This window comes from Colossoma macropomum, unplaced genomic scaffold (genome assembly GCF_904425465.1).
Source record: "Colossoma macropomum unplaced genomic scaffold, Colossoma_macropomum, whole genome shotgun sequence".
Lineage (NCBI taxonomy): Eukaryota > Metazoa > Chordata > Actinopteri > Characiformes > Serrasalmidae > Colossoma > Colossoma macropomum.
This window is the reverse complement of record NW_023494791.1, coordinates 11,255,459-11,273,678: the sequence shown is the minus strand read 5'-3', so window position 1 is coordinate 11,273,678 and position 18,220 is coordinate 11,255,459. Positions and strand designations below refer to the sequence as shown.

At 38.8% G+C, this 18,220-nt stretch overlaps 1 protein-coding gene across 1 annotated transcript in view; it reads left to right on the top strand.

Moving 5' to 3' along the window:
- Positions 1 to 18,220, top strand: part of cep170aa (centrosomal protein 170Aa) — a 74,285-nt gene that overhangs the window by 13,616 nt on the left and 42,449 nt on the right. Inside the window, exons 2-4 of the mRNA XM_036573842.1 lie at positions 7,472 to 7,617; positions 14,216 to 14,305; positions 17,626 to 17,704. Of these exons, the coding sequence (XP_036429735.1) occupies positions 7,513 to 7,617; positions 14,216 to 14,305; positions 17,626 to 17,704 (274 nt within the window). The 5' untranslated portion in view covers positions 7,472 to 7,512. The remainder of the gene's footprint in view (positions 1 to 7,471; positions 7,618 to 14,215; positions 14,306 to 17,625; positions 17,705 to 18,220) is intronic.

The window sequence follows — 18,220 nt, the reverse complement described above, 5'->3', positions numbered from 1 at the left end:
GGATGCAAGTCTTTTGACCAATAACCGCCCATCATGAGTCGCGATTAATCATTAACACACAAGCCTAAAATCAAGGAAATGTTCAAATACTCAATAGACACACACTTCTTCACGCCTGTCTGCATCACACTTTTCTCAAAGAACAAAATAGTTGTCCGTCTTATCGCTTGCGAATGTTTATCTTCAGTGTGGTACTTCACTGTAGTCATCATCTTCTTATAAAGTAGTTCCGAATACCACTATTTTCATAATTTAGTAGGCCTAGATAGCAGAACCAACTCAATTCTTCCAATTGGAGCTGTTGTTAATTGGAAACATTTTTTTTTTGACCAATAGCATAGTTAAATAGTTAAAGGGGAATTTCACCACTTTTTCTTCCATTCTGAATTATTCAAACATTAAGATGTAAACGTCATTCAGAGTGGTTTGATGTGAAATGCTTAATTCTAGAAAAACTTAGAGTCAGAATTGTTCACAGTGGTGGTGATAGGAACCAGACAGCTGAAGAGTTGAATGCTTCTAATAGCTCACTCACAGAAAGGTATTGCATGAAATGGTTATGAATACGCAGTCTGATGCTGTAAACATTGAGTGCGTTTACATGCATTCAGTAATCTGATCATAATCAGATTTCTGCAGTTATCTGATTATGCAAATGGTCATGTAAACAGTACACTCTGTTTTCTTAGACTGGAGTAAGGTCTAGAAATCCGATAAAGAAATCTGAAAAGGAGAGCTGGATTTTAGCTCAGTAATCAGATTTCTCAGTGCATGTGAACTCTTACTCTGATTTCTTTCGGAACTCTCAGTCTGCAAAAACAGACTGCAGTACCAGAAATAAGCAGAGTTGCCGTGAAATGGCAGTAAAACATTTTTGAAACAATGCTGTAACCAACTACCTGCTTGTAGAAATTGAAATTTAAAAAAAGGATTTAAATTCTTTTTCTTCTAGACGATGTATGTTCATATTTTCAGGTAAAGTGGTGCGATGTTTTAAAAAAGCTGCGGCATAAAGTCTGAGTTTTGCATTACGTAACGCCAAGTCGTCTTCTTTTAGTTTATTGGCCGATTGCAAAGCAGAAATCCGATTACCGAAAGACTCATGTAGACCTGGAGTTTTCCCAGTATCTTTTTACCCTAGTGCATGTAAATGCATTGATCAGATTACTGACAAAATCTGATTTTCTGCAGTTATCGGATTATTAAGTGCATATAAATGCGCTCATTGTTTCATGATAGTTTTAGAATTTTGTAATTGTAAACATATTTTCCATTCTTGGTGGAGAGGTACATCCGGAGTGCGAGGCTCAATAGAACCAAAAGGACACACTTTTTTTGATTTACCACAATTTTACCATTAGCAAAATATAAAAACTCAGAAAACACATCTAGGTTCACTGGTTATTTTCATAGTCAACTTTGGAGCTATAGTTATGTTGTACACATCAGAATTCCTGGTTCATATCACCACCACTGTAGAGAAATCTTAGTCAGTAAGTTTATTTACAGTAAACTGTTTCACATCAGACTCTCTGAATAACTTTGTATACGCCTCAGTTAAGGAATCATGCAGAAGTTTTGAAAAATTGATGGAATTCCCCTTTATTGGTTAACCGGCTAGTCGTTTACATCTCTACTCTGTGGTATAAAAACCCTTGATTACTTTCGTTCAAGCTCACAATAAAATAGACTTTATCAAAAAGTTTCCAATCATATTTCTTTTCATAGAGCAGGTGAGTCAGCGGCTAGTTCCAGTGATAAATGGACAGAGATGACTGAAGAGATGAGCTGAGGCAGATGGGAGGAAGTCTTAGCCACACTTCCTGTTCCTCACAAAGTGCACACAGTCATCCTGAAACAATCCAACTCTTCAGGCCCTGCGAGGGGGAGGATGCACTCAGAGCCAGCATGGAGAAATCGCCCTTTCACCCACTGAAAAAGCGTGTTGCTCCATTGGCAAGGAAATCAGCAGGCTGTAGACGACACAGCCAGCAGAAAAATACAGTCGAACTTTCTGTGCTTCTTTTGGCATCACAAGTGGAACTCCACCGGGGATAAGCAGCACTAGTTAAAGCTTAAGCTACAGATAAGGCCATGTTTACATGCTTTCTTTAAGTCCTCTAAATGAGGTCTTTAGTACATCCTTCCCCAGCATTTACTCTCATGAAGCCATGGAGATCAATGGCAGGTAGTTTGTGGTGGTGAAGATGACTGAGTTGTGTCAGAAGAACAAATGTGCCAGAGAAGAGGTTCTGCCCTCCACAATTCCCGAAAGGCCAAAACGAATACGATTCATGTACGATTAAGAGAAGCACTGGCTTGGGCACTGCACCAGGGCTCCTCTGCCACGTTGCGTTTATTCCCGAGCCGTGCAGGCGGTTGCCGGCTGTGATGACTTTCTTGTGGTTAGGCAGCTGAAGCCTAGGCTCCAGAGGGAAGAAAATCCAGCCGTCATTATGCAGGGATTGCTCGCTAGCTTTTCCTAAGATGTATCGAAAAGCATCTCAGCAGCCACGTCATGCCAAACCCTCCATCCCCCCAAACCCACAAGCATCATCAGATTTCTGTTGTTGAATAAAAGTGAGTTTCTGGGCGTCCTTAATACATTCTTCTAAGGCCGCTGGGTTTAGGCGTGATTGAGTGTGCGGTATGCTTTGGAATTTTGAAAGGGAGGTAATTACACTCAGCAGAAATGTTGAAAAGCTGTCCCATGTTTGGTGTGCTCAAATAAGCCCGTCAGATTTTGTAGTCTGTGCAAATTAGGTGTCGTGATGAGGGCACCCAGTTTTAATATCACATTGCACTGCTGCTTAAAGGGATAAGTTGGCCAAAGGCCTTATTGTCACAACTTTCCCCAGTGTAGTTGATCAGGCAAGACACGTTTGAAGTTTACAGTTTACTGCTTTTATTTTTTTTTACTAGAGATACTAATGTAGTTAACAAGTAAAGGAAGCTTGTACTTTACTCATTAGCATATCTAAAGTAGAACATTTTGACTCGCATCATGTTTTTAATTAATCTCAAACAGAATTGCTAATGTGGCTTCTGATCATGTATTTCATTCTGTAGTCTCACTACCCGAATCCTTGATTGCCCACGATGAGGGCAAAGCATGCCTCTTTTTCTGAAAATACTGATTTGCCTCAGAATCAATGGAAACTGTAAATGGAAACATCAGCCTTAGGCACGTGCACGGGTGCTCAGTTACTCGGTTAAGCTTTCAAGATGCCAGTATTCAAATACTGATATCACTATTTGGGTATTTGTTCCGTTTCATCATGGAAGATGGAGAAAATATACAGACCAGCACCTCAGTTCAACGCAGATTTTGTTACAATAAAACTGTAAATCGTGAAAGTTGTGCTCATATTTGTGAGTTAGTATGTCAGTGTTTCTCATCCATGGCCCTGGAGGCCACTGTCCAGTACGTTTTAGTGTTTTCCTTGCTTCAGTGTGTCCACTTCAACTCAGTAAGGGCTTATTAATAAACTGATTGGTTGGATCAGGTGTGTTGGGAGCAGGGAAAACTGTGGAAAATGTGCAAGGATTGTGCAGGGCCCTGACCAGGATTGAGAAATCCTGTGTTATGTTATACTTTGCAACTCTGAAATGAGCGAGCTTTAGTGTGGGCATGTTGACGAGGTGGCATTACTAAGAATGTGACTGAGAAGAGATAGCATGGCTTTTAATCTCAAATAGGCTAGGCTGATGTTAGGAACAAAAACAGTGACAATATATTTCTCTGACAACCTATCATGTTGGAATATCCACTGAAGAGGAAAAACCACCTAGAAGAAGACGCTCCATCTCCATCAGCATCCAGTGTTACAGGTTAGCTATACTTTTAGCCCATTAGCTCATCTGAGGCAGTCAAAAAAATGTTTTGGAACATATTCCTCTGCATGGTGCTTATTTGGTTAGCAACACCAGTGCTGTCACCTAAAAAGGTAAGCCAAAGCACTTTTTTGTACACATGGCACGGAAGACCGCTCTCGCACAAAAACTACTCTCACATCCGAAGAGAAATACTCGCCCGAGGAAAACCACACTCACGCACACGAAGAGAACTACTCATGTGAGGAAAAGCACCCCGACGAAAAGGCTCTGATGAACATGACAGCCAGCCAATCACAACACAGTTGTCAGTAATCAGTAGTACACAATCTTATGTCAGGACCCGCCCACAACTGTCAAAACGAATGTAACCATTGCGCGAGCAGAAGCTCAAAAGTGAGGGGAAAGAACGGCAGAGGGCTAGTTTATCTCACGCGCGAGTGCTTCTGCTTTTGCGGGGGTACTTTTCCTTGTGCGAGTAGGTCTCTCGCGCGTGCAAGTGTGTTTTTTTGTCGCGCGGGAACTGAACTAGTAGCAGCCATCTTGAAGTCTGAATTTTGTCTGTATTGTCTTTTTTTTATAGATAACACAATTTCATACAATGTAAGAAACAACATAAGCAAGTCTATTTGATTACTGAAGAACATGACTTTTTTTGCGCAGTGCCAGTAGGCTTCCATTGATTCTTAGGACCCAACCTATCTTGCATGAGACAACATTCAGAAAGGGAGAATTGTAAAATTAGATTCCTCTGCTAAATTATCCCTTTAAATGTATTTACTGTCATTTACTATCAGCTGACTGTGGCTGCATGGATGGTACTCTAAAGATGAGTAGCGAGTGGGGAAATATCACTTACTCTCTCTTCTTGAGTAGCATAATCAGGGCTCATGTCTTGCACAAACACGAGGCTCATAAATCAAAAAGGACACTCAGCATGGGGGCAGATGTTGTCATAGCAATACCCCATCAAGATCGGCGTGTATAATCTCACCAAATGTTAATCGTTCATGGCTGCCTCTGACTGCTGCATTGTATTCAGTGTGAAAGGGAGTTTTTTGGGTGGTGTGGGGGAGGGGAGGGGAGGGGAGGGGAGTCCTGTCCAAGCTAAGGATCTGAGATTGGGAGTAAGAGATAGATATGCAGCCTCAGGATAATTGCTGGAGAGCAGCCTTGGATCATATGCACTTTACTTTGCACGGCTTCTTCTTGAAAAGCCTTTTACTCATGCTGAGCAAAAGTGCCTGTCTGTCTGGTGTTTTGGATGAAGAGAGAGACAGTTATTTTGACTGCTACATGGCCAAAGTGGTGGCTTTACAGAGCAGCAAGTTTTATATTGTTACTCTTTTCTTCGGTTAAACCTTGTTTTGTTATATCGTTGTAAAAGTATCTGAAGCTGGAAATCTTCATTGTAGAAAGAATTAGAAAAAAACATGAATTTACAAGTGTTCGTTTACCACGTACAGTGGTAGGGACGTCTGAGGTAGCTTGAGGTCGTCCAACTGGACAGCTTTCAGCTTGAGGGTCAGGAAGCTGTGCTTAATTATTTTCCCTTTCACAGCTGTAGGTTTGAGCAGCTGAGTGTGGCCTTCTTTTCAGAGCGAAGGGAGAGAGAGGGAAGAAAAAACAGCCGAGTCGGGCGTGTAGGCATGAAGTCTACATCACTTCCTGCAGCATCTGGCAGTGATCAGAGTGGGAGAGGAGGAAGGAGCTCTGCTGCTGCAGAAAACACTGGAATGTTACAAATCTGAGCTCCGGCTAACGGTTCTGCATGTCCGCCCGCCCACTCTGCTGCTCTGAACTTTCAAACTTAAACAAGATCCTGTGGTACGACAGCAAACAGCTCCTAAAACAGACCTGGTATTATTATATTTGTCTTCAAAAATAAAAGTGAATGTATAGACACATAGTCAGAATGTAATCATTTATACATTGATTTAATCTTAGATGCCAAGTTCTTGTTGTTTTGCTATACATTCAGTTTACATTGCAAAATGAACTGTATGTAATTTGTAGGCCTGTTGTGATCATGGAATTTCAGCCAGCAGTTAATTGAAAGAAATAAATAGAATTAATAATGTAATGTATTGTAACTATTTAAGTACAAGCTTAATGTAGCCTAACTGGCTGTTTAGCTATCTTGCTTTTTAGCTATCTTCTCTTTGCAGCTACCAAGGAGTGATCCACTGCATTGTAGTGTTTGTGCAGAATCACAAAAGTGTACAGATACACAGAATCATGTATAATCTCAACCAAAGCTTATATTTGTCTCTCGAGACTGTGAAAAAACACCTGTTCTCCAGACATTCACACCAGAAATAGAAGACCGACCTGCTTGCTTGCTTTTATTCACTTTAGTTTGTCTGAAGCCAACTGATGAAAATGCGTTCATCTCACATTATACGTGTTGTGATACAATATGATTGTGGAATTAAGGTCAGCATAAATAAATGCGATCATCTCAAATTACTGTAACCGTTATGTAATAATCATGGCAGGCCTGGTAATTAGATAGCAAAGATATTAGATATAGAAGTATATCGCTGCTGTCGGAAGAAAACCTCGTATCTCCATTTTTGTCATTTTTCAGTTTTTGACATTGTTTGAAAATGCCTGCTGTTGTTTACATTGTGCTTCATGAAGAAAAGACCAAAAGAAACAGCCCAAAATGACTTGGAAAACAGTCTGGTTCCATTGACTTCATTAAAAGTGAAGTAGGTTTTTTCCTTTTCCTGTAAAGTTACCATTTTGGAGATACAGGGTTTTCTTCTGACAACAGCGATATATTTATTTGATTAATGAATTTGAGTCTTGGGGTTTAAGTCTGCATCATTTTTTCATTTGTTTTGATGTCAAAAAATGTAAAGAATTTTTTTCTTTCCACAGAATAACAGAGTTGCAGTTATGTGGTACAAAGTAATACGTTACAGTAATGTGATCACTTTTTCAAGTAGCGAATTAGTGTAATGCATTGCAGTTCAAATTCTCGTAACCACATTATTTCATTTCATAAAAAAATATAAATTTCCTGTATATATTTATATCATTTGTGCCTGTCCTTATGTAATTTACACAAGCATGTGCTACCTGTGACAGCTTACTGTATTGTGAATATGACCAACACAGTGAATTCAGTGAGTGGTCTGTTGAAGCATCTAATCACGCTGTCATGAAACTGATGAATAAAAATCTGCATGCTGAAGAAGAGAGAGCCCCAACCTACACAGGCCTGACTCACTATTTTATTCAGAAACAGCTGTGGAAGCTTTACATTTTACTCGCTGCAGTTAGAAAGGAGTAATAAGTGATTTATAATGGATAACTTTTCTGAGTAACTCCATCCACACTGCCAAAAACCACTCACATTGACTTTCATTACATTCAAATCATAATGAAATATTTCCACTTCACAAATGTGTTGAATTGAAAGTTTAAAGTCTGCATTTTCAACAGATTTTTTTTTTTTTAAGTTAAATGTATTTTGCAAAAGTTACAAGTGAGAAATAGTTTTAAAAAAGGTAAGCAGAGCTATGACGGTTATATTAAACAGCTGACCTTATTTTGATCAAATATCTGTTTCTTCCATTTACCTCTCTCTCTCTCTTTCTCTCTCTCTCTCTCTCTCGCGTGCTCTCAGGATGACGTAGGGGTGGAGGCTGGAGGAGAGAGAGAGCAGAGATGAGCCTCACGTCCTGGTTCCTGGTGAGCAGCGGGGGCACGCGCCACCGACTGCCCCGTGAGATGATCTTTGTGGGTCGCGATGACTGCGAGCTCATGCTACAGGTCAGCTGATGACTGCTGTCACTCTCTATGGGAATAGCTCCACAAATACAGGCCCCAATGTTTCAGCACAGGTTAATCCCGCGACAGCTGGGAGCTCCTGCTGGGAACCCGATACTGTACTGAAGTCCTCCTCTGATCTTCCCAACACGATCCCTGAGCTTTTCGGCTTTTCATCACATTCGCAAATTCACCACTCAGTTCTTTATAAGCGCACAGTTTGCAGGGAGTGCACGTATTGCATTACTTCTAAATGTGTAACTAGTGCTGGGTGATAAAATGATCTGGTTTTATATTGTGATTTTATTTCCCTTAGTAATGATAATCAAACATTATTACATTTCAACAATTTGCTTTCAAATTTTCACAAAAATAGACATTACAACTTAGCCCAATCCCATTTCTTATTTTTACCACTACCCCTTGTTTTTCGATTGTCATCTTGCCCCTTGGAACTGAGTTAAAAGGGATAGTGGTTGAAATCTTCTCCTACAAAATGGGACACATCTCAATTATAGAAGAACATTACTTCATTAACAGGCTAATAGTGGTGCTCTATAGGCGACCCTGCCAGTCTGCAGTGATAGCAGAGGAGGGTAGAGTTCAGCAACCTCACCGCTGGGCTTTACTTAAATTTAGAGCATCATATGCCTTCAAAGAGGGGGGACGCCACAATTATTTATTATCGCCCACCTCTAATTCTTCAGTAATATGAAGCTGAAGTCAGCTATTCACCAGCTTTTAAGGTGGAACAGGAAATTTAGTCAGCTAGCTACTGAGACATCAGCATACTAGCGTTTTTTTATGCTTGTTATGAAGATAAAGACCATAACACATTGAAACGACATTAAACCAAGATAATACAATTTTTATAGTTTTTAACAGAGAAAACGCTCACATTTGTGGGTTTCTTTAGTCGCTTGTGCAGCCATCTTGCTGTTTTTTCTTTTTCTCTCATAACGCTCCATTTGGATTGTGCCTCTAAAAAACCTCCCTTTGGAGGGCCATGTAGCTATAGCACTTCACCCTACCCCTCTATCTCAACAAAAATCGGGACACCCTACTCCTAGATGTGAACATGCAAAACGGAGGGGTAGGGCTAAGTGGTAGGGGAGAGGGGTGAAATGGGATTGGGCCCTCATCACTCAGCATGTAGGATTAGCAGAAAGCCACCACAACAGCCAATTAGGAATTCAATCCAGTTAGAAAAAATCGTATGAGTTCTGTTTTTGTTGACTCTAAAGTTTTGTTCTAAGGTTTTGCATGTTAACTGTCAAATGTAAATGATTTTTATTTATATAATTTTTTAGATCTGTTTGTTTTATATTTTATTTATCTTGCTAAATAATTTTGTAGATTACATCAGAATCAGTGTACTGTATGTAAGTGGGAACAGAGTAGGGATGGAGTGGCCTGATTTTGCCCCAAGTAGTTTTTTAGAAAGTCAGAATGTCAGTCTTTTCTCTCTGCCCAGCATTCTTCGATACCACTCCATCCCACGTAAGTAATGCGTTTATAATTATCATGGAAAAAAGGTGTTATGCACACCTTTGCCATACACTTGTACAGCCACGTTGAGCATAAACCACAGACAGTGGCAGCAGAAGTTACTCAGTAATGACAGGCTGTGTGAAATCACCCAAGATGTGTATTATTGATATTTTGTTTACATCTGTATGTGAGATTTACACACTATGGGGGTCCTTCATGTCAAACAGGTTATTTTTAGAGTAGCGCACATGCGCACCTACAGAAGAGTTGGTTATGTAGAATCATGCGCTTTGCTGTTAAGCCATCGGAGTTACCAGGTTTGTGGTTTACCTGTCAGACTGGACTAGTTTGAAAATGGGTTCTCAAGAGAAAATGCTAAACTTTGGGCTGGAGAACTTAAGGAACGCTAAAAATACAGCAAGATCTGTGTTCTTTAAAACGAAAAGCAGATATGATGACTAGCATTAACCAGTGAGGTGTTTGAACTTGATGAATCTGAAATTTGGAATTTATAATCTTTAGGTACTATTAACATTTAACTAAATTAAAGGGAAAAAAAGTATAAAGAGTCAGATATGCTAGCAATTGCTAAAGTGACTACCAGCCGTGTTGCTAATGTTGTGGTGATGTATGTTAACGGCATGGCTGATACTCTAAATGTGGCTGTTAATTGCTGCAGGAAGTTTTGTTCACTGGAATAAAGTGCTGTTTAAGGAACTGACAGGTCGAGAAGTAGCAATAAATTATCTAGTGTTCCAGATAGGAGCACCTCAGGACTGAAGGTGGCTACGTTGAAGAACTGATGCCAAATTTTGCGTATATCTTTAAATACACATAAAACAACTGTGATAAAAAGAGTAAATGATTATTATAGAAGTGAAATAGGTTACAGTTTGCTATATAGGACATACTGTATAAATAAATAAAGGCAATCTAATCAAAATATAAGACAGCATATCTGAAAGCCGCTTGTTGGTTGAACCCACCGTTCCCCCTGAATGTTTTGTACAGCTCGAACACTGCAGTCAATACATGTTTAATCCAAATTACTGATGGAGAGGGTGAATTTGAGTGTGGAGAGGTGACAAATCAAGAACAGGTTCTTTGTGCAGCTGAAAAAAAAACATAATGCATGATGTTTTCTGTGCGCATGTGGAAAAAAATCTGAAGATGAATGCAGAGCTGACATTCAGTGGATATTCTTTCATGTGTGAGCGATTGGTGAGTGGGGAACCAGTCACCCGGAGCGGAGTGATTACAGAACGTTTCGAGCGAGGAATGGAGCCACTCCAATCCACTCCACTGAAGGCTCTGACCACAATAAGCTTTTAGTTTTCTTCAGGCTTCTAAATACTTTCCAGAATTAAAACCAATCATTACAAAATGCATATAGTAATAACTGACAGTTATTGATATTGAATAATATGGAAAACTATATTGTGGTTGTCTAGCACTACATGTAACTGACCAAACTCTTTCAGCATGTCACCTAGGTCATCAGGCTCGGACCACTTTACTCTTTTCCTTAATTTAAGCATTATTCATCTCACACCAAGAACCATGACTGGGATAGAAAGAGATGTTTCCAAGGATTAGTCTGTCTTAATAACCTGAGTGGTTCAATCTGATGCTATCGGGGCGTGTGTGTTAGTCACAGTGTTATATTAATAGAAAGTGGGACAGATAGCTCACAGGTTACTTTTAGACACTCTAGAGGACCTCTACTATGAGTGGGTAAACTGCTCCGCTGCCAAACATTGCAGAGAAGGGTGCCAACACTGTCATGAGGCTCGAAGAATAAGATCCAACTTCAAACCCTGACATATGATGTATCACAGCAGTGAAATGCTAGAGATTGCAGCCAGCACAAGCAAAGCAGTAGAATAATACATACAGCGACATTGTTTAGATTACATTCTATCAAGGATAGGCTTAGGAACATGAGATAGACAGTATATCGACAGCCGAGATCATTTTTGCCAATAAATAGGTAAATGTGAATATTGCTCTTGATACAATGTTAGAATTAGTAATAATAATACTAGCAATTAAATCTGTGTTTATAAAAGGTTTAGTTACAAATTATGAAAGTGTGTTACATAGTTTAGCATCCTGTGTTTAGCTCATGCCTGTCATTAGTGGCGGTTGTTTACCTTCGTGTAAACTCACATATATGAACAGTGTAGTGGATAACACATCATTACCTCACGGGCAGAAATGTGGGGTTCAGCATTCACACAGGAACTCCACTGCTGTACCAATGAGAGAATACCCCAGTATGTGAATGGATCTAGACAGGAATACCTGCTAAATAATACAAAATATTTACATAACATAATGTAAAAACTTTCAAACATTCTCTCTGAATTGACCATGATTTGTCATGACTATATTATATTGTGTAAGAATTTTATTACAGTAAAATTGGTTGGTTTTTGGTATCAGTATTGGACACAATAAAGTGTTAATTATAGTATAATGATACTGTAAATACATCTATATAGGTGTGTATTTAGCCAATTAGTCTTTAGTAGTGATTCTGTTTTTTTATGTCTTTGTAAATCTTTTAGGAATTCCTTTTGTGTCTGTTCTGTTATTTTAGTTATTTTAGTTAATTTATACTTTGTAGATTGAAATATGGGTCTGTATTTTCTTTTTCTTTATTAAGTTCATGCTTGATGCTGTTCAGGTTTCTCAGTCAAATCTACAGCTCTCTTCATGATTCCACACACATCAAAAGTTTCATTATTTTTGATAGCTTTATTTGAAGTTGTAGAGTAGTCTCGTCATGATAGTATCATTTAATACATGTATCCCCAAACTTGAATGGTAGTGTATGTTACTCTTTGAGCGTTACTCTTTGTATATTTGTGTGTCTTCAGAAATATAACACTAGCTCTTAAATTTCAGGCGTGGTCCTGTGAGAGGCATAAACAAGACATTGTTTTGTAAGAGAAGTTCTCTGCCCCCTCTGAACAGCCCTGTGGCCTGGGGACAGTTGGAGAAACAGAGATGGGTTTTGGTCGGGGGTGGTCTGATAGCTTTAAATATCAGTTGTTCAATCATGTGATAACGGTTTTCACAAAACACTTATTACAGTTATCACATGATGTAGACAGAATGGGCTGGTTGTGTGTAAGAATGCTGAAGGTAAACAGTTTGTGCTGGTAAAGTCTAGTAAAGGTTAGAATTCTACTTAAAAGGAAATCCCACTGATTTTTCTAATTTTATTTAGTATTCAGTCATTGAGATAAAGTCGCTCCGAGTGGTATATGAGATGCTCCATTAGAGAAATTTACCAAGCCAGAGCTGTTCACAGTGGTGGTGATAGAAACCAGACATCTGAAGCCTCTTAAAAGCCCCTGTCACAGAAAGTTATTACATGAAATGGGTAGAAATACAGCATCTGATACTTAAAACACTGTTTCATGATAATTTGTATGATAAGATTTGGCCTAAAATGGAGAGGTAAATACAGGATGTTGTAAGGCAAAAGAGCCCCCAAAGAAAAAGTCATTTACCACTAATTTACTGTTTTCAGGATTACATATAAAAACTAAAAAGACACATGTAAGTTCACTGGACATTTAAGGTAGTAAATGAAATGCCTGTATTTAAGTCGTAGACATTGCAACCCCTGGTTCCTCTTACACCACTGTAAAAAAATAAAGAGTTGTTAAGTTTCTCTACAATGAACCACCTGTGAATGACTTTGTTTACATCATAATGATCAAATTATGCAGAAATGAAAAAAAATGTCCTTCATGCATTCAAGAAAAAGCTCTCTTATACAAGAGACTCTGCATTTACTTGTGTTGCCACATGGTTTGTCTGTCAATTTTGAATCTGTTTTTATTATTCATTTACATTTACATAAAGGTGGCGATTCATAACAATGATTTTGGAGTGTTAGAATCAGTCATCAGTGATTACAGTAATAGTCAATGCTGTATAGACACAGACTGGCCACTTCTTTAAGCACTCCTTATTTCTACATTTGCTGTCCACTTACCACTTTGTAGTTCTACAATTACAAACTATAGTCCATCTGTTTCTCTGCATCAACGATCAGGACCCCCACAGGACCACCACAGAACAGGTATTATTTGAGTGGTGGATCATTCTTGGCACTGCAGTGACCCTGACCTGGTGGTGGAGTGTTAGTGTGTGTTATGCTGGAGTGAGTGGATCAGACAGCAGTATCTGGTAAATGTACCTGGTAAAATGGACAAAGAGTGTAGATACATGGTAGCTGTAATTAATGAAGTGGCCGATCTACATATATATATATATATATATATATATATATATATATATATATATGTCACATTTCTAATCTGAGGCGTTCTTTGCAGTGTATAAGTTTATGAATATAAGCTCTGTCGTTCTGTTTGATGTTGGATGACATTTTTAAAGCTAATGTTCTAGATAAAGTGATTTTATTACCTTTCTTTTTCTTTTCATTTTCCACCTATGAGCCCTGAGTTTTGTTTTAATGTGTTATGAGTTTTGTTTTAATGTTATCTTTGCTTCTTTTGTGGTTTTTCTTTGCGTTTTTTTGCCTAATTATCTGGTGTGTGGATTTCTCTGCCTATTGAATGTTCTAGCTGCAGTCTGACTGCTCCTCTCCCTCTCTCCTCAGTGCTTTTACAGCCTCCGATGGTGCCTCATGCCTAACAGGGGTTTATCTTGTTTGACTTGCCTAAATTACTAACTTAGTCAGCAGGGGAACATCAGCAGGTTGCTCAGGAAGCCTGTGTGCTTTTCCAGTGTCTAGCTTTGGAAGCCATTAAAAAAACCATGAAGGTCTTTTGCCACAAAATCTCCCTCTGTCAAATCCATAAGCCCATTTATAATGTGGGCATTGGAGAAGATGACTGATCTTTTTCTGATTTTTTTCCTCATAATCATATCAAACGCTTGGTGAATGTAAATAATCTCTCCTTCAGACAGTGCAAGGCTGATTGTTGAATGCTTTTGTCTCGGCAGTGAAGCTGCTGCTGAAAATAGCCTCAGTCTTTATAACTGACAATGTGTGGAGATAAAAGTCTCCCTTCACTAACACTTCTAATGTGTGCGTGTGTGTGTGTGTGTGTGTGTGTGTGTATAGTCTCGCAGCGTAGACAAGCAGCACGCAGTGATCAACTATGAATCCACCAGTGATGAGCACAAAGTGAAGGACTTAGGGAGTCTAAATGGGGTGAGTAACTGACCACTAGTCCAGCGTGAAAGTGTGTTATTATAGCCGGTGACTAAAACTTAGTAATTACTAAGCAGTAATGATGTTTTTACTGAAACAATGGTCATACAAATGTCTGATTGTTTCTTTGTTCAGCTTACTCTGAACTCTTTTCTTGAATATGTATTCAGTTTACTGTTGTGCCAGAACAGCCTTCTCTAATTTAACATTGGTCATGTCTTTCGCACAGCGGTCAGTGTTGGTTGGTTCTGTTTCATGTGTTATTGTTAGTGCGTCTCCCTCTGATTGAGGTCAGTAGAAGCAGCTCTGTGTGACACAGTTTCTAAAACAGGAAGTGCGACTCAAAGCTCTTCCCGTTGAGTCATGCTTTGGTATTCCTCTTCCTGCCCAGTTGTGGCAGGAAAATCTTCACTGCTGGACAAATTAAATCCTGACTGCATAACCGCCCTCTCCCTCCTCCCCTCTCCCTCCTCCCCTCTCCCTGCTCCCTCTCCCTGCTCCCTTCTCCCTGCAGTTCTGCCATTTTTGCTCTTTGAGCTTTCTGCTCACTGTTAATCATCAGAAGTCCAGTTATTGTTGTCTGTGCTTTTGATTTACACTACATACTTATCTAAATGTATTTTGCTGCTTTTGGAACAAAACCTTGTATCTCCATTTTCGTTGTTTTCCAGTTTTTAAGTAATGTGAAAATGCCTGTTGCCCTTTATATTGTGTTGAAATTTCATGATGAATGGAGAAAAAAAGGAAACGGCCCAAAATCTGGTTCCACTGACTTACATTAAAAGTAAAGTGTGTTTTTCCTTCTCCTATAAAGTTGTCAATCTGGAGATATGAAGTTTTGTTCTGACAGCAGCAATTTACATAATTTTATAATTAACTACACATTTATGTGAAAGATTACATTCAGTTCTGATTTTACTTTCCAGTGAAAACCAGGTTAACCAAGTTATTCATTTTTCAGCATCAAGAAAAAACATAAAATTGATAAGAGAAGCCTTATTAATAATATCAATTTTTCAGTATTTTATTTGTGTCCACGCTTTGCTTTTATTACAGCTTCCATTCTTTTTAGGAGACTTGCTTTCAGTTTTTCAAAGAAACCCGAAGGGATATTTTTCCACACCTCCAAAGTTCAGTCTTAAAAGTTGGTTGCATTTTCCGCTTCTCATGATCCAAGTATTCCCAAACACATTGAGTAATTTTGAGTTTTTTTGATTTTCTTTTCTCAGTGAGGCTTCTTGACATCTACACATCCTTTCAGACTCATAGTACTGAGTTGTCTTCTCGCAGTGGAAGGATGGACAGAAACACCTGTGGATTTTTTCAGATGTGAAGCAAAAGTGGAGCTTGATTTTCTCCTCTCTCTCATAGATGAAAGCCTTAAGTGCTGTTTATCTGATGGGGACAGTTTTGGTGGTCTGGTCTTGTACAGTTGTTAGGAGCCCCATTTTATCTGTGTCTTTTAAACAGTTTTTAAACTCCAGATTTGGAAACCATGTTTTTTAACTTATTTTCAATTGACTTTGTCCTTCTAGCATTATTGTGATATATTTTTTACAGTATGCTGTTCCAGTTTATCAAAACTTAGAAAAATTAAATATCCTGATACATATCATGTATTGTCATGTGATATTTTTGCCATATTGCCCACCTCTAGGCTGGGGAATGCATGAATCAGCATAACAGGAATCTGCTCCCCCCCTGACTATGGTTGTCCATTACAGAGTTTTTGTCCTTCAATGTGAAATAAAGAATAAGACACTCAGCTTTTTGGGGGAAAACTTTAAACTGGGCTGTTGTGAAAGTGCTTTGTCAGTGAGATCAGCTCCCTTTCCTTTCACTCTGCTGGAAGCCAGTGATATTTGAGACGGAGCAGGCGTCAGTGCTCAGGCAGCCAAGATACGCTCTCTCACTCACACACACACACACACACACACACACACACACACACACACACTTGTTTTCATACAGTTTCAAGACATTGGGTCATGTATAAGCCCCATACAGATAGTAAAAAGATTTGTCGAAGCCTAAACCTAACCCTGAATTTAACATCACTTAACACAAAGATTTGTTTTTTTCTTTTTCAGGTTTAAAAGATGAATCATGACAATACTGTGCAAAAGTCAGAGACCACTCCTCATTATTTAGTTTCCAGTCAAAAAAGCCATTAATTACAAGTTGTTCACTTTTCACAAGATATTTCTGAGAAGATTAGATATAAGATGATCCACTTGCAAGAGATGAGAAAGTTAAAATTAAAATATACCAAGAAAATTGGACTTTTAACAACGGTGTAGGACCTGGTAGACCACCAAACCTGTCACCATCAGATAAACAATAAAAACTTTCATCTTTGAGAGAGAGGAGAGATTCAAGCTGCTTCAGAACTGAAAAAATCCACAGGTGTTTCTGTCCATCCTTCCACCGTGAGAACTCGCTATGGGTCTGAAAGGATGTGTAGCTGTCAAGAAGCCCTTGTTAAGAAAAGCAAATCAAATGAACCTCAAAAATCACTGACTGTGTTTGGGATTACTTGGATTGTGAGAAGCATTAAATGCGACCAACTTCTATGACCGAACTTTGAAGATGTGGACAAACATTCCTGCAGATTTATTTGAAAAACTGAAATTAATTAAGGAAGATCTCTCACTTTACAAAGTAAGCTCCTGCCATTGTGTTAGTCCTGGCATTTTATGTAAGCTGTTTGTCTTTTTCTGTTCTGAGAGAGTACTAAAACAAACACATACACACACTCAGTCACAGCAGAAGGACTAAAGACTTTATGAGGTTGTGCTCATTGTGACAGTATGTTTAAGTTTGTTAATCCTGTGTTGAAGGAGTAGCCATTTGAAGTTGGCTTTAACGAGAGAACAGTGTGTTTTATGAGCTGTAGAGGAAAGCGGATGGGAGGCCAGTCTGCAGGAATGTGATTCGGAGTTACTCTCTCTCTGAGAGATTTGGAGATTAAAGTCCCAGCACACATGATTATTTCTTGACTTGCGATGTTATGTAGTGGATTTGGTTTTACATCAGATTAAAGAGGCCAGGATCCAGTGATATTGACTTAATTCAGTAAACATCAGCAGTGTAATCCTTTTGAGGTTTTGGACAAGATGGGAAAAAAAACTTTTTCTTTTATCCTTTGCTGGAACTCTTCCTTTGCAGCATCTCCTATGACATGCCAAGCTTCATGTGACCTCTGTGAAAGATTTTTTCATCACCATCTAGTTTTGCATGCATTTTTACTGGGTGATAGAAATATTTCTGAGCAGAGGTTTGAGATCTCAGTGTAAGGAACAGTTTCCATCTGCTTTCAGACATTTGTGAATGATGTTCGAATCCAGGAGCAGATGTACATCACTCTGAAGATTGATGACAAACTGAGGTTTGGATATGATATCCTTATACGCTCGCCTGCTGTCAGTGCCTGTTACAGACTCTACATGACGTGTCAGTTTCCTGTGTCTTTTTTATTGTGCAGCCTTTGTGTGTGTGGATAGGTGTGAGTGTATGCATAATAACATGTTTGTATTAAATGGGAATTTCACCAATTTTTCAAAATTCCTATGTAAGTCAGTGGTTGATATGTAAACAAAGTCATTCAGAGTGGTTTGATGTAAAACAGTTCACTGTAAAGAAACATACTGACTTGGATTTCCTTACAGTGGTGGTCATAGGAACCAAGGGGTTGTGATGTCTACAACACAAATGTAGTCATTTTTTTACTGCCCAAAATGACCTGTGAACCCACACGTCATCTGAGTTTTTATATCGCTGCTGTCGGAACAAAACTTTCGTTCTCCAAAATGGTAACTTTACAAGGAAAATGACAAAAATGGAAAAATTCCAACAGCAGCGATATGTAATGTTGATAATGGGAAAATAAGGGTTTATCTGAAAAAATTGGTTTTC